Here is a 21601-nt window from a genome sequence, read left to right on the forward strand (position 1 = left end):
CGAATATATTATCAATCCACTTAACAATATCTCAAACAAACCTGCTTTGCCCGAAAATCGGACACAGGAAAAGAGTTCTGTAGTGGCAAATTGGCGACGTTGACGTTATTTTTAGGAAGAAGAGGAAATCATTGAAAGTGAAAAAAAAGGAGTGTTTCTTTGCGCCGTGCACTTATTTGCTAAATGCAAGCGGTCATGAAAGACGAAAGTGAAGATCCTCCCCCCACAGCAAGCATACAACTGTGTGCAGAATGTTATGTTTGGTATTTGTTTCAATAACGCAGGAACAGTAGCTTTCAGCAACACAGAAACTTATATTCAACTCTGCAGGATACTCAATCCAATCTCTGAGTCATGAACGACTAGGGATGATGTTCGAAAATGGTTCTCCCGGTTGTTCGATAAGAAACAACCCGATTCCATGGACTCAAATCCCTTTTTGAGAACCGGTTCCCGTTATCGAGGCCACTATAGTAAAGAAAAATAGTTGTTTCTTTCTTTAGTTTATTTCGTACATGAACACACTTACAGCATAACACATCACAGTATCATATCATTTCACTTTACATCATGTCCGAAAAGGAGTAGGAATAAGTAGAGCTTATTTGATCCTAGCCCTTTCCCACTTCAGAGCGTTTACAAATATATACATCATTTACTGACCTTTTTATAATAAAATAACATCTGTGAATTAGTATATACAACAGTTTTGTAATATGTAATTAATTAATTCAGTCATTAATAATATACTGAGATGAAGAATATCTTATTTTCATTAAGGTTGAAAGTATTTCTCATAATTCTTCTTTGTACTTTGTAAGCACTATTAATTTGAACAACCTCTTCAAGTGGATCATATCAGTACCATGTTTAACTTCATTACTTAATCCATTCCATCATTTAATTCCACATACTAATGCTAAAGACTTAATAACAGACACCCTAGTCTTCACATTCAGCTAATTTCCCCCCTAATTGTATGCTGTGTCTATCTCTCATTTTCCCTCCAGGACAAGGACGTGCAGTCATTCCTGGAGGAGGCCACACTGATGGAGCCCAGAAGGTTTAGATACAGACTGGAGGAGGATGTCGTCAAACCTATCTGTGTGTCCAAGCTAGTTCCACGCCAAGTGAACGTGTTTTTTCCACCGTTGGCGACACGATTAGCGAAGAGCGGGTCATACTTGATCCTGAAAAAGCAGACACGCTCATTTTTTGGAAGAAGAATTGTTGATTGATGACTGTGGCGTTCTTAGTGTCATAGTGTGTGTAGTTAGTATGTTCCAATAGCAGCAGAAGTGCACTTTTTGGAGAGCTGTATTATTTTCAGTTTTGTGCCCAAGGGACTGATTTTATTTAACACTATATTATTATTTATACACTTATAGTGATCACAGAGACAGGTTGTTTTTATGTTACTGTATATATTTGTTTTTCTGAAAAATCCCACTTAATATACTTTGGGTAACAACAGTCAATATATATTTTTTTCTTTTCTTTTTTTAGGGGGTAACAACAATCAATATTTATATGTTTATTTTATTTTGTTCTTTTAAAATAAAAGTGAGCTTTTGTTAAACCAAATATTGTGTTTTTATCCATATACAACACCCTATCTGGATTCGATAAGAGAATCGATAAGGAATCGGTTCGATAAGAGGATTCAATAATGGGCTCGAACTCTGTAACTAATTATGCGCCTGTTCGTCTAACTATATTTGTAGAAATGTATTAGCCCCAAAGAAATAGCAAATATGTTTCTTTTTTCAAATAAAATCTCCTTTCCACTTCCTGTGCACGCTGAATCACTCGCTGAGTCACAGTCATTGAAACTGATTGAGCCTGTTTTCGTCTGTTATAGTTAGTTGTTTTGTGAATGCCACAAGGTATTAACACATATGTTGTTTTATTCAAAATTGCACTATTAAAGGGGAACTGCCTTTTTTGGGGAATTTTGCCAATCGTTCATAATCATTATAAGAGACTGACATATGCATTGATCTCATCAGTGACATTATAGCGTTTAAGGTATAAGAGCTTGTACGGTCGAAATAAATTGCATGATTAATCTAAGTGTGTTCATGATTCATGATTATTTTTTTGTTAATAATCACAAGACGCGTTAATTTTGACAGCCCTAGTCTGATGTCCAACAGCTTCCTGGAACATATTATGTTTGAGGTTCCACTGCAAGCCAGGATATTGAGGTGACTCACAAAATCTAGAAAACTTGTCCGAGATACAGGCATTTCACAACAGGGCTTTTACGCTTGCATCATATTTCAGTAAAGCCGAGATAAATTGATTACGACATTCTAACTTTGCACTAGGTTAAGGGACAGCAAGGCATGTGATTTACACCACCAACGGCATGAAGCTAAATGAGGCCAAAACCACTAAACTCATACATGCATACACAAGCATACATCAAAATGAGGAAGTGAACCCAACTTGGGGGCTTTAAAATGTGCTGCACATGCTGATGATGTTGGTGTGTGTGTCTGTGTGAATGTATTTTCAGTTTAGTTTGTTTCCACCCAAACGGAAGTAACTGAAGTAAGTTTTACTGGAAGTGACGCAAATCTTGTGGTAAACTTTGTGTCAGTGCTGACACTTGTGAATTGAAAGATAACTTCCTAAATATAAAGTTTGAATGGTATACTTACTGCCAACGCTCAAACCAAAATTAAATACGTTTTTTAAGATTAATGCATTAAAAATGTTGGACAATTAAATATATCATTGTGTAATCTGTATAGTTTAACACAGAGGTAACAAAAATGCTAATTTCCTTAGAAAAAGCAGGTTAATAAAATGGTTACTAATATCTCCCACATGCCTTGAAAATAAATAACACCAAACATCCTGATAATTCGTAGCTTTACTAATATGTTGGTAAAAATACGGCATACCACACATAAAATAAATGTATTTGTTGAGGCCCACCAGAATAAATTTGGACTGCCACAAAAAAATGTGTGCATGCTACTGTTTGCCCTCTCTTGTATACAAATGATAACATACATGGTAGGCCAGAGCAGTGGTTCTCAAATGGGGATACACGTACCCCTGGGTGTACTTGAAGGTATGCCAAGGGGTACGTGAGATTTTTTTTAAATGTCTGTCAAAAAGAACTGTGAAAAGAAATGCAACAATGCAATATTCAGTGTTGACAGCTAGATTTTTTGTGGACATGTTCCATAAATATTGATGTTAATGATTTCTTTTTTTTGTGAAGAAATGTTTAGAATTAAGTTCATGAATCCAGATGGATCTCTATTACAATCCCCAAAGAGGGCACTTTAAGTTGATGATTACTTCTATGTGTAGAAATATTTATTTATAATTGAATCACTTGTTTATTTTTCAACAAGTTTTGAGTTATTTTTATATATTTGTTTCCAAATAGTTCAAGAAAGACCACAACAAATTAGCAATATTTTGCACTGTTATACAATTTAATAAATCAGAAACTGATGACATAGTGCTGTATTTTACTTCTTTATCTCTTTTTTTTAACCAAAAATGCTTTGCTCTGATTAGGGGGTACTTGAATTAAAAAAATGTTCACAGGGGGTACATCACTGAAAAAAGGTTGAGAACCACTGGGCCAGAGAATAAGAAGATGTAGCAGGAGAGATCCGTGTTGCCAACTCAGCGACTTTGTTTTTGTTTTTTTATATACTTCAAAAACTATGTCACTCACACAGATACACACATACCATCACTACCACTTGTGGCAAACGAGTTTGTGTCATGCAGAGAAAAGTTGCACTCCTTTTCCTGGCTGCTCAGTACAATATGGCAAAGAAGACAACAAAAATAACAAAAGTAATAGATGGGAATGTACACTGAAAAGTGAGACTGAATTATGTGCCATGACTCACCTTTCAAGTACAACCACTAATCTTAACCCTTCGCAAGTCGTAATTGTATTTGTCAATTGATTGTTTCTATATTTTTATATTGCCTGTGATTAAGATCTTTTTACTCTCTTATGAGCGTTAAAAATATTAAAAATGTAAACTCAAAAAAGAACAGTTTACTTTTGGACAAACAAATTCAAACTTTGAAGAAAACAGAGGTTGCATGCAGACATAAGATGCTTTTATGCACCAAAATGTTTCACAATTGAATGTATGGCTGGTGTGAATGCTGGACCCAGAAGTCAGAACTTACCTTGTACACCTGACCGTAGGTTCCATTGCCTACCACCTCTACCAATTCAAAGATACCTGCTGGATCCTGCAGAAAACATGGTGGAGAAAAATTTACAAGAATTAGAAAAGTCTAGTATAGCAGTATAACATTATGAACTGTGTTTATACTGAGTTCCAAGTTGCACAATGCAAAATTGTCCTGGGAGAGCGACTGAGGAAGTGGAATTGCAAATCTGGATGACATTATCAGCAAAAAGCACTACAATTGGCTTCCAAAGAGCATTCGTTTCAAATATGACAAAAGCAGCTGTTAACACTGTACTGTATATGTGTGATTAACAAAGCAGGACACAGTGGGTTAAAACAACATAGTACTTCAATAAAGTACAAGTCAAACAAGGCATTCAAAATGTGTCCTTGGTGTATCGAAAAAATATTAAATGGTGACACTTAACTATCAAACCAAATGAATTGTGTGCATTGTTGCACTCTCAATTACAACTCTTCATCATTGTGCACTCATTTACGGCAAGGTGCATTCAAGGACACCGTAGTTCTCAATACCAACATGAGAACACAACTAGATTGCTAAAGTAACCTAATTTTGCTCATAAACTAATGTAATCATTGCTGTTAGTTTGTATGTTGGTTAGCTAGCTAGATACAGTAGATAGCAGTATAACTCCAAACATGGCAGATTTTTATGAAGCTTTCAGGAAATGCCCGAAATGGCATTTAGAACAATTGATTAGATTTCGGGCGAAATCTGGATCATTTCTACTATGTTACCTCACATTTATGTTTCCATGTGTATGCTAGCACCCCACAGACAAAGACAGTGGATGACTGACAAGAGTGTTCATTATGTTTCTGTCATTTGCACTACAGGTAGCTCAACAAGTTATGAGCATATTTTGATTAAACTTTCAGGAAAATGTCAGAAATTATGACGATTTTCGGGGTGATCTGGATCATTGTCTGGATTCAGAGCTTTTAACTATTAGGTTTTTACTACATTACTCTTGCATGTAGGATCAACCAGCAAACATGTTAGTCTAACATTGTCAGAGTTGTATATTAATTATTAATTCAGTCTCTAATTGTGCAGAATCATGTATGCACTTAATCAGCAAAACATATGTGCTTAAAGTACGGTAGAATAATTTGGCACATTTCGCAAACAATTGCATAAAATCTGTTGTGGGTTTTATTTCATATTGGTAATTTTTTATCATTGAAGTATTTAAACTACTATTCTGTTCACAAAATTCAGTAAAAAGCAAGATGCATTGTTTTGAGACATTTTTCATCCTTTTTTACTTTTTAAGTACCGGTTCAGCCACCAATTAAGCACCGGCACCTTTTCAAAAGTACTGGTTTGGCACCAGTTTGGGGTAATACCTAAACCAGGGGTGTCCAAACTTTTTTCCATGAGGGCTGTATACTGAGTATTGAAAGAATACAATACTTTGATACATGTTGTACATTAACCACATCAATGTACATTCTTAAGTACATTGTACATTGTATAATCTATAATGTATATGTTAAGCTATTTGAGAAAGTTGTACCTAATTAGTTAGTGCCTCATTAATAATTCATGAATTTAATTTTCAAAACATGTCAAGTAGTGCTGAATATATAATAATATTGAAAGTAACCATTTAAAAGGATATACACTTTTATTTATAATTACTGTAGAATTGTTTACAAGTGTACTGTAATTGGAAGGTAAATAACTTTGTTATCATAAATAAATAAACAAAAAATTAAATACACCAAAAATTTTACTCAAATAAATATTGAAAATCTTAAAGTGTATTTGTTTTTCCAGTTGGATAAATGAGGCTGGACGTTGTCTTTTTGTTTATAGCCATCATGTGGTCACGGCATTCTCACTTGTTCGTTCGGGTTTATGGGCGTCTATTGCCCATCCAATTTGAAACTGAAATAATACCATAACGGGACATTTGGATTTATAATTACATTTTTTTTTCCTCCAGATTTTTGTTACTTTGCAGAACTTCTCACTGGCGAGTCGCGAGGTGTGGTTAAGCTGTACGTGCTTCCTGTGTGTGTAAAGCTGGTGCTCCGCTCTCCGCCCACCGAGACAAAGATTGTGTATGGCTGAAAAGAGGGCTAACTGTGTTCAGTTAAATAAACGGGCTCAGCTGCTGAGAAGGATGCACAGAGTGAGTCGTCTCTTGCCGAACATGTCAGTCACACAATTGTCATTGATGGCGGTTATTTATCGCACTAATTAAAACCTTGATGTCGATTCGATGTTGATTAATCGTGCAGCCAGAATGTCGAGGGAAATAATGAACTAGCTGCAGGCCGAAAACGGCCCCCGGGCTGCACTTTGGACATTTGTAATGTAATCGATACCTAACCTAGTCAGAAGTGTTTGTGAATTGTAAAAAATTTGCTGCCATAAATATTGATTTCAGGTAGTGTAATACGGAGCCCTTAAAGGGACATGGAGGGAAAAAAATGTTTTGCGAGATATCGCAAAAAGGTTTTTTTCCTATGTCAGTGAACCGGAAGTAAAACAGACACAGCGATGGTGCACCGGAAGTTAAACAGACAAAGCGATGGAGGAGCCTACCCATCATCCGTGGGAGAAGTTTATTGATTTCTAATTTGATATTAGCCTAATATATAAAGACATCAAATCCGTTCTTGCACGTAGACATGGCTTTGACATAAGTGAGAGACATCTGAAAAGAATACTCAGGGCGAGGGGGCTTTCTCGTCGTAATGGGTACTGTGATCTTGCGGTCCTGGTTGAATTAATCAGCAAAGAACTACAGTACTCTGGCCAGCTTTACGGGATGTACGCTAAATGTAAAGAACGTGGACTACGAATAAAGAAAGAGGATATGCGATTGGTGTTGAATGAGCTGAATCTGAGAGGAGTGTCACAAAGGCAAGCGAGACGCCTAAGACGAAGGAGCTACTTTTCGAGAGGTCCTAACTTAATTTGGCACACAGCTATGACAAACTGAAGCCATATGGCTTTCGATGGCGATCAATGTTTTTTCCAGGAAAATGCCATCTGTCCATCCATAGATAGCCTTTTACGGGAAACATTTTTTTCCAGGAAAATGATCTGGCTTAAAGGCCTACTGAAACCCACTACTACCGACCACGCAGTCTGATAGTTTATATATCAATGATGAAATCTTAACATTGCAACACATGCCAATACGGCTGGGTTAACTTATAAAGTGCAATTTTAAATTTCCCGAGAAATATCCAGTTGAAAACGTCTCGGTATGATGACGTTTGTGCGTGATGTCACGGAGTGAACGGAAATATTGGGACACCATTGTATCCCAATACAAACAGCTCTATTTTCATCGAAAAATTCCACAGTATTCTGTACATCTGTGTTGGTGAATCTTTTGCAATTTGTTTAATGAACAATGGAGACTGCAAAGAAGAAAGCTGTAGGTGGGATCGGTGTATTAGCGGCTGGCTACAGCAACACAACCAGGAGGACTTTGAGTTGGATAGCAGACGTGCTATCCGACGCTAGCCGCCGACCGCATCGATGATCGGATGAAGTCCTTCGTCGCGCCATCGATCGCTGAAACGCAGGTGAGCGCGGGTGTTGATGAGCAGATGAGGGCTGGCTGGCGTAGGTGGATAGCTAATGTTTTTAGCATAGCTCTGTCGAGGTCCCGTAGCTAAGTTAGCTTCAATGGCGTCGTTAGCAACAGCAATGCTAGGCTTCGCCAGGCGGCACAGCATTAACCGTGTGGTTACAGGTCCAGGGTTTAATAGTAATAATAGTATTGTTGATCTTCTGTCTATCCTTCCAGTCAGGGGCTTATTTCTTCTGTTTATATATGCAGTTAAGCACGATGCTATCACGTTAGCTCCGTAGCTAAAGTGCTTCGCCGATGTATTGTCGTGGAGATAAAAGTCACTGTGAATGTCCATTTCACGTTCTCGACTCTCATTTTGAAGAGGATATAGTATCCGAGGTGGTTTAAAATACAAATCCGTGATCCACAATAGAAAAAGGAGAAAGTGTGGAATCCAATGAGCCCTTGTACCTAAGTTACGGTCAGAGCGAAGAAAGATACGTTCTGCACTGCACTCTAATCCTTCACTCTCACTTTCCTCATCCACAAATCTTTCATCCTCGCTCAAATTAATGGGGTAATCGTCGCTTTCTCGTTCCGAATCGCTCTCGCTGCTGGTGTAAACAATGTGCAAATGTGAGGAGCCTTTCAACCTGTGACGTCACGCTACTTCCGGTACAGGCAAGGCTTTTTTATCAGCGACCAAAAGTTGCGAACTTTATTGTCGATGTTCTCTACTAAATCCTTTCAGCAAAAATATGGCAATATCGCGAAATTATCAAGTATGACACATAGAATGGATCTGCTATCCTCGTTTAAATAAGAACATTTCATTTCAATAGGCCTTCAATGCCTATACCACGAGTAGTGAGCCAAAGTTGATTGGGGTTATTACGTTGATGCAGTCCAAAGTTTAGGGGGCTGCCCTAGGATTGTTAGAGGCAATCTCGGGACCGAAAACGGACACGCTAGAGACTTTCAGCGGTGTGTCTGTTTTACTTCCGGTTCACTGACATAGGGAAAAAAACTTCTCGCAAAACATTTTTTTCCCTCCATGTCCCTTTAGGGGCTCCGTAGTGTAACGATGAATGCTAGTGGGGGGGAAAAAATGATTTCTACATATTCAAAACAGTGGGCACTAAGAGCCACAAAAGTGTTGAGCAGTGAAATATGTAGTAGTAAACATATTTTAGTGAGTAAACTTTAATGCACTTGAATGTTGTAATTTACCAGCTTTGTGCTATTCTAAGAATACATCGGTATTAAAAATACAGTCTTATCAACTATCTAAATGGGTTGACAAGTTTTTCTTGTGTGTGTAATTGGTTGGCTTCAGTGACATTTATCATCACACAGTTGCCCATCCCTGACGTGACGTCCCCCCCCCCCCCCAAAAAAAATGTGTGTAAAAGTCACGCCTAACCACAAGGGGTCTAAGATTGTCTTACAAAACACTTTTAACAAGTTGACACACAACAAACTTGGTAAACAGTAAGTTAAAGTGACAATGTGTGACGTCACGGTAACATTTGAAGCGACATCCCTCATTAAAATTAAAGAAATTAAGTCGTGCTTACTCTCAGTGCAGCGAGGTCGATGCTGTCCAAACTCCGCGTGGTGTTTTCTCTCGACATTGCTGCCAATAAAGTTGTGAAGGAGTTGTTAGACGTCGTCAAGTCATGGACGCTCTTGTTCTTTCCTCGTCAAACTAACGGAATTGTCTCTTGAGTCCATTCTCAAGTTTTGCTAGCAGCATCAAGCTGCCGTTTGTGTACAACCCACAATTTCCGGGTAGACCTTTCACAACACACGTCGTTGCAGGCAGGACGGTAACTTTTTTTTTTTAACTTACGTGACTGCGTCCTTTTCGTTTAAATAAGTCAAATTTTCACCTTGCCTTGTCATATTACTGTGCATTTTTTGTAATTTCACAAGATTACCGGTTCCAATGTGTCGTTCTCAAGTCTCAATATTATAGCTTTAATTTTGAAGTTTATTCTCTCCATCTGTGTCCGCACACACAATTTCTTATTTGACACGCAGCTCCAAAACAAATAGTTTTCTGCTTCCTTCTTGTCATATAGCGCCAAGAAAAACTGCATAAAACCTCAGTCAACAGATCCCAACTGAAGGAAAAAACTTGATACGTTTCCACCCTCACCCTCATAATGCAGCTATGGATAAAAAGATGACTTCTTGGAGACAGAACGGTGTCAGGCTATCTCAAAAAGTGCAAAACGGAATAAAATAAAAAAGAATAACAAAGCATTAATTTCGTAATTAGAGTTTAAAAAAAATGTATATATATATATATATATATATATATATATATATATATATATATATATATATATATATATATATATATATATATATATATATATATATATAATTTTAAATACCATATGTAAGATACAGTGGAATGTGATGGGTCCCACTTCGAAGCATTAAGCCAGGGATGTCAAACGAACGGCCCGCGGGCCGGATTAGGCGCGCGAACAGGTTTTACCCGGCCCGCGGGATGAGTTTGCTAAGCATAAAAATGAGCCGAAATTTTTTAATGACAGAAACTGCTGTTCTTAATGTGTCCACTAGATGTCACAATATCAATTCTTTGTATCTTTGTAGATGATGCTACATATGTAAAAAAAAAAAGAAGAAAAACACATGTTAGTGCACCAGTCGAGGAAAATGAGCAAACTACATTAATAAAATCCTGTAATTTTATTTTTGATATTATTTTTTTATCTTGATAGATTGAAAATTAACACCAAGGAGTTGACTGATGAACATTATCACATGATTTATTCAGAAAGTATAAATAACGACAAATAAAGATTGAATACTATGAACCGCAACATGTAAGTGTACAAAAAACAACAACAACATTATGATTTGTACATTTTCAGAATGTGCTTGTTCTATTTCTTAACAAAGAAAACAATCCGAAGTTGTGTTCATTTTTAAGTTATCGTGCCGTGATTTTTTCCAGTCCGGCCCACTTGGGAGTAGATTTTTCTTCATGTGGCCCCCAATCTGACATTAGTTTGACAACCCTGCATTAAGCTACCTTAAATTAGCTATTATGAAATACATATTGTATTGTAAAATATAAACAATGTTGGGAAAATTACTTTAAAAAGGTAATTAGTTTCTAGTTACTTGCCCCAAAATATAATAACTCCTGAATAAATGTTTTTGTTTTTTTACATTATTCTTTTTTTTTTTTTTAAATATATTGCTGTTTAGAAATGTGTAATCAGGACCGTATATAATATCTGTGGTTTTGAGTGTGCCCGTTGAGTGACATCAGCGAGCGAGAGTGGAGTGTTAGTTTGGCGCGAGCATTTTGTCGTGTGCCGTAACTCGCATGATTTGTAACTTCTTACCGCTAATCAATGAAGCGATTGATTTCGCTTTGACTGTGTTTCTCCTTGACCACAAACGAGGCATAACAATAACGTATTCTTTACAACACTGTGAATAGGACTACTATGTTGGGTAATGTTTTCTGCCTTTATTCTAATTGGATGTTAACTTATTTCAAGTGTTGTGTTACCTAATGCTGGCACTATTGTGGAGCATCTTAAGCTAAACTGTTGGACACCACAATAGTAAGATATCACGTTACACTGTGAGTAGCGGTAACAAAGTTCTAGCGTATAAAGAAGTAATTAATTAGATTTTGTCTTACTATGAAAAAGCAACAGCGTGGGTAACACCATTATAATATAATGCTGTTCATCTTATTACTGTGTATAGAACGTATCGTATGCTAGCGTAACATCATGTGACATGTTGTGTTAAAATACAAAATTAGGCAGTACAATATAATACAAGGTCCAGATTTATTTATAGACCACATTTAATAATTACATCAGCTCAAGCTGCCCTTAAGATACGTTTGTACTTTTATCAAAACAATCAATGATGAACCACAATAAAAACATCTGACAAGCTTATAGCGAATAAAAATAATAGGTAATACAAGCAAATGAAACAAAATACAATATTTAGAACAGTACTACAAGATAAGTCTAGCTCGGCTTAAATAGCCAGTTCATAAAATGTGTTTTAAAAATGTATTTGAAAGACTCCACATATGTAGCAGGTATGATATCATACAATATAATGCCATATCATATCATATCTTATCATATCATATTATATATTATTATGTCATTACAGGGTTGACACAAAAATGTGTGTGTGTATTTTTTGTAGGAGTATAGGATTATGACCAAAAGACAGCAAGTGACTCTCACTCTCTTTGACTGTGTGTGTGTGTGTGTGTGTGTGTGTGTGTGTGTGTGTGTGTGTGTGTGTGTGTGTGTGTGTGTGTGTAGTTTGTGTCACAGTAAAGAATGCTCTTTTTGTGGTCTCACACAGTGGCCCTGTTCACACCAGGGTCAGCTGCCTACACACACGCCCACACATGCACGGACGCATGCACGCGGGCACTCGCACGCCGGCACAGACACACACATACACGCACACACGCACCGACACAGACACAAACACACGCTCGCACACAAATCTTTGGCGTCAAATCAATCTAAACAAGACAACATTCTTAGTAACAATCAGACCACATTCCAGTGACTTCCCTTTATGGTTTGTTGCTTCATCTCTAGTACCTTATCAGTGACAAGAAAAATACAAATAAGAAATTAAATACAAGTCAACCAAAGTCTAAAGTAGTTTCTCAAGAACTTATAACTGAAATGATGTGTCATCATACTTTTACAGCATCATTGTATGACCTTTGTATAAAGATACATGTTAATGAGTCGTGTTTTTTGTGCTCATTTGTGTAAAGGAGGGTGCGGAGGAGATCAATACCCTATGACAAGGAAACATTCAATGTTATAGACAAATAATCAACAGGGTTGTGCAGAAAAAATATCTTTAATCACTTGGAGATCTGTCCAGCATGCCCAGCGAGGTTTCTGACTGTCTGCAGGATGTTTAGAACTCTAACTCCAACCCAACCCTCTTTTAACGTTCACCTTTACGTTCCTCATAGTACATGCATTCTTACTAGTTTGTTACAAATCCCCCCAGCACACATTATCAACCAACATCCCGACACCCCTTCCTTAAAGCTAAGGCGCTCTGATGTTTGCCTGCTCTCACTTCCGTACACACACTTTGGTAACAGAGGTTTTAGTGTCACAGCCCTTCCCTCTGTAGCTCCCTGCCCATTGAAATTCCTTTGACATTAAAAAAAAGACTCATAAAAACACCACCTGTTTCTCAAAGAATGCATTATTAAATAACAAAAACACTATTATACTACCTGCAGTATAAATTGTATAGCATAAAGTGCATTCCATCCGTTTCCTACCGCTTGTCCCAAAATGCTTCTCATTTATTTTATTTTATGACCCCTGTGGCAGACAGAAATTTTACCATTTCAACAAGGCTGCTTAACCTCTGTGATTCTATAAACATGCAAATGATTAAATGGGTTGTGCATTCTTATAAAGCTAACAAAGTAACATTGTTGTTGTTTTAAAACTGTAAACATTGGTCAGCTTTATCGGGTTATTCATCTACAAAAAGAGCTGTGATCTTTATTTTTGTTTGTTTTGTGCAGAAATTTGCAATAATATGGCTCATAGTTTTTTTTAATAATGAAAAACTTGTTTGCATTTACTTTCCTTAAGCATTTGGGCCTGATTTACTCAAGTTTTGCGTGTACTTAAACACGTGCAAACTTGATAGGACACGCAAAGATAATCTCCTAAACGTGTGCAAAGTGGATTGCGTCTGTTAAGCGAGCAGAATAAGGCGTGCTATCCATTTTGCGTCTCTGTCTTCATTTTAGGCAGAATATATGTTGATTAGCAATACTGGGAGGAGAAGATGCAAACATATTATGCAGCACATGCAATTTATCAAGACTCATCACTGTTTTGTGAGCACTATTTTAGCGTTTTATTAGCACGTCTGAAAAGTAAGTGCAAAATGACAGCTACACACGGCCGTGGGAAAGGATCGATGCTCGAGCTGCACAGACAGGCTATCATACGTGTGTGTGTGGTAACATATTTGCATGTTCAGTTGGAAATAATAAAAATTCAGACATATACTCTATTCAGCAACACTCTTTTCTAATTTCATAGCTGCATGCCAGGTGACTTAAGGGGCTGGTTAGAACTAATTCAATTGATAGGTTTTGGTGTCTTGCTGGCGTTTTTTAATGCTGTTTGGGTTTTCATTTATAATTTACATTATTGACATTTCTCCTATATGAAAACATTTCTTGACGTATGTTTTTTTCTTGCGTCTTGGGTACAGTAAGTGCAGCCTCTCTTGCACCCTGGGCGCTGTTAAAAAAAGAAAAACAAGTGGGTTTCATTGTCGATGTACTTTGGACTGTCTAAAATGCCCATAAAAAGTTGTACATGTCTCCTGCTTGTTTGAAAACACAACAAACACCACAGGATACCATGAATGTGCTGTAAAGGGTTGAGTGTGTTTGTGGTGATGCCCCGTATAATACACGCAAAATCCTTATTTTTATATAAGGCGGTCTGCACCACTTTTGAATTGTACTGCAGTCTTGGTAGAGCACTCGCAACATGCCCACTCATAGTACACACTATTTCATAGATTGCACATGCTGTTTAGTGTGTGGTATTAGGATTTTAGTAAATGAACGAATGAACGAATGAATGAATGATCTTTATGAATGAATGAATGAATGAATGAATGAATGATCTTTATTTGTCATTGTGCATGTACAGGTACAGGTCCAACGAAATTTAGGTTGCTTCCCTAAGGTGCTTTGCATTTATAAAAAAAGAAGAAACCACACAATATACAGAAACTACACAATATACACAATATGCAATATACAATATGGCCTAAGACCACTCTAAGTGGCAATGTAAAAAAAACGAGACAATAAAAAGTATAAAGTAATAATAATAATAATACCTGGGATTTATATAGCGCTTTTCTAAGTACCCAAAGTCGCTTTACATGTTAAAAACCCATCATTCATTCACACCTGGTGGTGGTAAGCTACTTTCGTAGACACAGCTGCCCTGGAGTAGACTGACAGAAGCGTGGCTGCCAATTTGCGCCTACGGCCCCTCCGACCACCACCTATCATTCATTCAACATTCATTCACCGGTGTGAGTGTCACCGGGGGCAAGGGTGAAGTGTCCTGCCCAAGGACACAACGGCATGGTAAGAGGCGGGGAGCGAACCTGCAACCCTCAGGTTTCTGACACGGGCGCTCTACCCACTACGCCATGCCGCCCCAAAGTGACTAGTAAACTGACTAGAGGAGTAATGCTGGTTCCCAGTGTGCTGAGGGGGTGGGAGTCAGCATTTCCTACCTCCTATGCTGTGCAGGCTTTTTATTGTGGATTAAATATGTAAATAAATATGGTAAATATTGTCCAGTTGGCGTGTAATCGCTGATTGCACAGGTCCGTTGTTAATCCGGAAGACAAGTTAAGATAGCCTTGATCCATGAAACATTTCAAACGGTTAACTACTGTACATCATACATCAGTTTGAGCATTTCTGAGTAATTTTGAGTAATTATTTCAATATTATTTCACAGCATGTCTGTTTTACACGAACACATTCAACTTCAACAATGACTAAAACTACAAAAGGAGAGGGTTCTGCTCATATTTAGTGAATGCGCTGAGCCCATTTTGCACTGCACATCCTTTCAATGGGCTTCACATTTGATATTGCTACTCTTATCTCTTGCTCAATATTAACCTGTGGTCTGTACTTGGTTTTTATTTGCAGCAACAGTAGAACAAAACATCTCACAGAGATAGGATGTTGCAAAGTGTCGTAGAATGAAACAAAACACACAATGGTCTGTCTTAATTTCCTACTATTGTTACGATAAATCTAAAAGCTGCTTGATCTTATGTCTGGGTCTTTTTTATCCTAGTTATCATCACTTGTTTTTCTTGCAGTTGACAAAGCCTCCTTTTTAATTTCCATTCTTGTCACAAACTTATCCATGTGTTCTCCTCTGTTAGCTTTAGACACACGTTCTTGTGTACTTAATACTGGGTAGAACAGAAAGCCAGTTGATTAGATTGATCATTACTGGCACCTACCTGCATTCGAACATCACTACTAGAGTGTAAAAACAAATAATGAAAATTTCCCCTGCTGCTAGTGACACACTATTTGAGAAACAGTGTTATAGTGGAACATTTATATTTAAGTAGCCAATGTTGTCTGGCTATGCAACTTGCTTGAGTGCGGGGGCGTGGCTTGAAGGGATTAGACCAGGGATGTCAAACGTACAGCCCGAGGGCCGGATCAGGCCCGCGAACAAGCTTTATCCGGCCCGCGGGATGAATTTGCTACGTATAAAAATGAACCTGAAATTTTTGAATGAAAGAAAAAGCTGTTCTAAATGTGTCCACTGGATGTCGCAATAGCAATTTTTAGTATCTTTGTAGATGATGCCACATGTGTACAAATTAAACCACATGATGTTAGTACATCAGTCGAGGAAAATGATCAAACTACATAAATAACATACTGTAATTTGAATGTGATATAATTGTTTTATCTTGATGGATTGAAAATTAACACCAATGGGTTGACTGATGAACAATATCACATAATTTATTCAGAAAATATAAATAATGACAAATAAAGTATATATACCATTAACCGCAACAGGTAATTTTAAAAATAAAAAAACAACAATATTATGATTTGTACAATTTCAGAATATGCTTGTTCTATTTATAAAACAAAGAAAACAATCCGAAGTTGTCTTTATTTTTAAGTTATCGTGCTGTGATTTTACCAGTCCGGCCCACTCGGGAGTAGATTTTTCTCCATGTGGCCCCCGATCTAAAATCAGTTTGACACCCCTGGATTAGACATATGTTTTGGAAAAAATCTCCCTCTTGTCCCTGCAATTTCCCCCTCTGTCTTCCTTTTTTTCCTTCTTTCCATCCCCTCCTGCTACGGTCCGGCTGCGCCAAACATTAATATAAATCCATGTAAAAAAGTCAAACACAAATAGGCAACAAGAGAAGTATCCCACACTTCTTTTTTGTGAAGTAAAACTGGGGCATCTACATCAACAACATGATTTTCCCCGAGTAGCTGGACAGGACAAAAACAAAGATGTATGTTTTGGAGTAATAGTAAAACATGGGAAAACAGATTATCCAATAATTTATTTTGTATGTTACAGTGTTTTTCAACCTCTGTGCCGCGGCACACTAGTGTACTTACTTACTTACTTAATCCTCTTCTTCCCGAATGGGAAATAAGGCTTCGACGACTCGACGCCATTCATCTCGCTGCTGTGCTAGTCTCTGTGCCTCGCCCCATGTAAGCTTCATCTCTTTCAGCTCCCCTTCAACTGTTCTTCGCCAGGTGTTCTTTGGCCGCCCTGGCTTACGTTTTCCCAGTGGTGTCCATCTTAACGCTGCCTTTGGTATCCTCTCGTTGTCCATTCTTAGAACATGGCCTAGCCATCTGAGTCGCCTAAGTTTTATTTCACGGACCACATCTCTGCATCCTGTTTTGGTGTACAGCTCCTTGTTTGTTATTTTGTTGGGCCAGAAGATTCGGCAGATTTTTCTAAGGCTCCCATTGTGGAAGGCACTGATTTTATTCATGTCTCCTTTAACCACTCGCCAGCATTCTGAGCCGTACATATTTTTGACTTAATAAATAAAGGGTTTGTATGTTCTCTATATCCAACATTATGTATTATTCTAACTGATCTTTTTTGTAACATGGTTAACGAATGTAGCGCACATTTGTAGTTATTTCCCCATATTTCTGCACAATAAGTCAGATATGGTAACACTAGTGAGCAGTAGAGAATATGAAGTGATTTTTGGCCCAGGACGTGTTTTGTTTTATTCATTATTAAAATGTTTTTTGCTACCTTATGTTGAATGTTTTGTATATGAGATTTCCAGTTCATTTTATCATCTATTAATACTCCCAAAAATCTGGTTTCTTTTACCCTTTCGATGTCTACTCCATCTATTTGTATTTGCGTATGATGCTCTTTCCTACTTTTACCAAATAGCATTATTTTAGTTTTACTGAGATTCAAAGATAGTCTGTTTTTGTCAAACCATCTTTTTAATTTGTTCATTTCTTCTGTTATTATTTGTATTACCTTCTGTGTGTTCTCTCCTGAACAGAAAGCAGTTGTATCATCTGCAAATAAAACTAACTTTAAGTCCTTTGTAACTTTACAAATGTCGTTTATATAAAGATTAAACAATTTTGGTCCCAGTATTGATACCTGCGGCACACCACAGGATATATCTAGCCGTGTTGACATATTTTCACCCATCTTCACATATTGCTTCCTGTTGGTTAAATAGCTTCTTACCCAGTTCAATACCAAACCTCTGATGCCATATCGTTCTAATTTTTGTATTAAAATATCATGATTAATTGTATCAAATGCTTTTGTTAAGTCCATGAATACTGCTGCCGCACATTCTTTACCATCTATTGCATTGGTAATTTCCTCTGTTATTTTAATTAATGGTATTGATGTTGAGATATTTGCTCGAAATCCATATTGGTTCTCCACGAGCGTCCCACTTTTGTTAATAAATACATCTAATCGACTATTGAATAATTTTTCCATGATTTTGGAGAATTGTGGAAGTAATGAAACTGGTCTGTAGTTAGTAAACTGGTGTACGTCTCCATTCTTATAGATTGGTACGACTTTTGCAATTTTCATTTTGTCTGGGAATTTTCCGGTTAAAAATGATACATTGGTGATATATGTCAGAGGTTCTGAAATGTCTTCTATAACCTTTTTTATCGTTACCAAATCTATTCCATGACAGTCAGTTGAAGTCTTGTATTTACAATTTTTTACAATTTTGATTATTTCTTCTTTTGTTACACTTTTAAGAAACATGGAATTGGGATTTCTGTCTATGAGCTCACTCAAGTCCTCAACTGACCCATCATCTGCATTTGGAATTCTTTGATCCAGATTTGTTCCGATATTAACAAAATAATCATTGAAACGTTCAGCTATTTGGTTCATATTGTCATTTTTTGTATGTCCATCTAGAAAGTACTGGGGGTAATCTTTCTTAGCACCATTTTTAATGATGCTATTTAGGATGCTCCATGTTGCTCTCATGTTGTTTTTGTTCTTGTTTAATAATTGACTGTAGTATTCCTTCTTACATGTTCGTAGTATACCAATTAGCTTGTTTTTATATTTCTTATACTTATTTTCTGCCTCTATAGATCTTTGTGTTATAAATATTCGATACAATGTGTTTTTTTTGTGACAAGCATTTTTCAGTCCTTTTGTCATCCACGGTTGGTTGTTTTTCTTTTGCTTCTTACTACGTTCTTTCCATGGGCAATGTTTATCATAGAGTGTCAGAAAGGTGTTGACAAAATTCCCATATGCATCATCTACATCATCTTCATTATATACATTGTCCCAAATTTGTTTCCTCAGATCCTTCTTGAAGAAAATCATTCCTTCCTCTGTACATAGTCTTTGAAATGTCTTTTTGTCAATGTTCTTCTTCCTGTAGTTCCCATCATAAATAGTAAAGACTGGCAGATGGTCGCTGATGTCGGTTGTTAACAGTCCACTTGTTATATTATTATCAAAGACATTAATGAATATATTGTCAATAAGTGTAGCACTGTGACTTGCAATTCTGGTTGGCCTTGTGATTTGAGGATACAAACTCATACTATACATTGTATCTGTGAAATCATTAATGGACTTTTGCTTGTTGGGGTTCAAAAGAAGTCTCCACATAAAAATAGTACTTTTTGACTGATTCCATTGAAAGTTCCCTTAATCCAGTCTTCAAATCCTTCAATACTTGAGTTGGGTGCCCCATATATACAACTGATCAATACATTTCTATTTCTTTCATGACATATCTCAACGGTTATACACTCTAAAACATTGTCAATAGCCAGTGACATGTCTTTTACCACCTTGTAATGGAAGTCCTTCATCACATATACAGCAACTCCGCCTCCATTCTTATTTACTCTATTAATATAATTGAGTTCATATCCTTCTAGTCCAAAGTCCATTCCTTTTTTTGGATCCATCCATGTCTCTGATACAGCGATAATTTTGAAAGGTTCTATAAAGTGTTCCAAAAATAATTTCATATTGTTAAAATTGGCATACAAGCTTCTGCAGTTAATATGAATAATTGACAGTTTGTTATTGGAATTAATGTTGGTGTTGTACTGTACTTCTGTATAATATAAACAATTATTGTCCATGTGAGAAAAAAAATGTATGTCTGGATCTATAGCACTGTCCAATTCCGTCCTGTTATAGTCGGTGCTGGAAAAGGTTATAAATTCTCTGTTTGATTGATTATTGTTTGTTTGTGTCATGGTTGTGTTTAATTTTTTTATCGTTATTGCTATTTATCCAGCTCTGCTATTTTCCTTATGACTATTACTCTTGCTTCCTCTGGTGTTCCATTTAGTTTAATAAATATTTTACAGTTTGCTGTCCATGTTTGTTGTATTTTTCCTTGTTTTCTTAAGCTACGTGCTTTTCTGGCTATGTCTGCGTTTTTCTTTGTTAAATGTTCATTTATGTACACGTCTGTTCCTTTCAGCTTCCTCCCTTGTTTTAGTAATGCGGTTTTATGTTTCCTATTGACAAATCTCATTATTATTACTGGTGCCGAATTATCTTTCTTCTTATGGAGTGGGTGGCAAGCTTCCACATTTGCCATGTCCATGAATATGCCTTTTGACTCCATGAATGTTGCCACTTGCCTCTCTGTGGAGATGTCCAAATTCCCGGGCTCTTCTCCACCATTGGCGGTCACCGCCCGAGCATATGAACGGGGCTTAATATTAAGCCCGGTCAAAATAACGTCATTTATTCTTGTGTATTGTTCCAGTTCATCCACTCGGTCTGTTAACTGTTCTATTTGTAAAGTTTTTGCATCATTCTCGACTCGTAGAATTTTTACCTCCTCCACCAGCTGCATAATTGTCTGTTGGTACTGCTTAATGGCTGATACCTCTGCTGTTAAAAATTCAAGTGATCGCCTTATCTCCTCACCTTCATCAGGAGAGAGCACCTTCTTTGGCCCCATGTTGATTTTGGCTGTCGCGGGTGTTTACCGCCTTCAGCCAAGGCTGTCCCCGGTCCCGTCGTCGCGAGGTGGTCCCGCTTCTGCTAGCTGCTGCTAGCCGCTAGCCGGGCCTCTCCCTTGCCGCTCTGCTGCTGTCACACGCCACCGCGCGAAAGCTGTCGCTCTCGCCGCCGTGAGGTGGTGGTCCCACTGCTGCTGGCTGCTAGCCGGGCCTCTCCCTCGCCGCCCCGCTGCCGTCACTCGCCGCCGCCGTCACCTGCCGGTCCCGTCGTCGCGAGGTGGTCCCGCTTCTGCTAGCCGGGCCTCTCCCTCGCCGCTCTGCTGCTATCACACGTCGCCGCAAGAAAGCTGTCGATCTCGCCGCCGTGAGGTGGTGGGGTGGTGGTCCCACTGCTGCTGGCTGCTAGCCGGGCCTCTACCTCGCCGCCCCGCTGCCGTCACTCGCCGCCGCCGTCACCTACCGGTCCTGTCGTCGCGAGGTGGTCTTGCTTCTGCTAGCTGCTGCTAGCTGCTAGCCAGGCCTCTCCCTCGCCACCGACGTCTTCCGCAGGAAGCCTGCACGTACCCAGAGCCCAGTTGCGTCTTCTGAGTCCACACTGGAGCTGTCTTCCTTCCTCTTAGCATGTCAAAATGCACTGTTCAAGGATGTTTCTTAGTGCAAAGATCTGATCAATGCATCCTCTGCCTCTTCTGAAACCCGCTTGTTCTTCCCTCAGCTTGTTGTCGATAACTGGTTCA

At 37.9% G+C, this 21601-nt stretch overlaps 1 protein-coding gene across 4 annotated transcripts in view; it reads right to left on the reverse strand.

Moving 5' to 3' along the window:
* The window catches only part of LOC133648893 (misshapen-like kinase 1), a 92871-nt gene extending 83352 nt beyond the window's left edge, over nucleotides 1-9519 (reverse strand). For all 4 annotated transcript variants that reach the window (XM_062045412.1, XM_062045411.1, XM_062045410.1 and 1 more), the window contains exons 1-2: nucleotides 9331-9519; nucleotides 4180-4245 (exon numbers count right to left, since the gene is read on the reverse strand). In XM_062045412.1, coding sequence (XP_061901396.1) covers nucleotides 4180-4245; nucleotides 9331-9387 — 123 coding nt within the window. In that variant the 5' untranslated portion in view covers nucleotides 9388-9519. The remainder of the gene's footprint in view (nucleotides 1-4179; nucleotides 4246-9330) is intronic.
* Between the last annotated feature and the right edge of the window lie 12082 nt (nucleotides 9520-21601).

Source organism: Entelurus aequoreus, linkage group LG04 (assembly GCF_033978785.1).
Source record: "Entelurus aequoreus isolate RoL-2023_Sb linkage group LG04, RoL_Eaeq_v1.1, whole genome shotgun sequence".
NCBI classification, from domain to species: Eukaryota; Metazoa; Chordata; class Actinopteri; order Syngnathiformes; family Syngnathidae; genus Entelurus; species Entelurus aequoreus.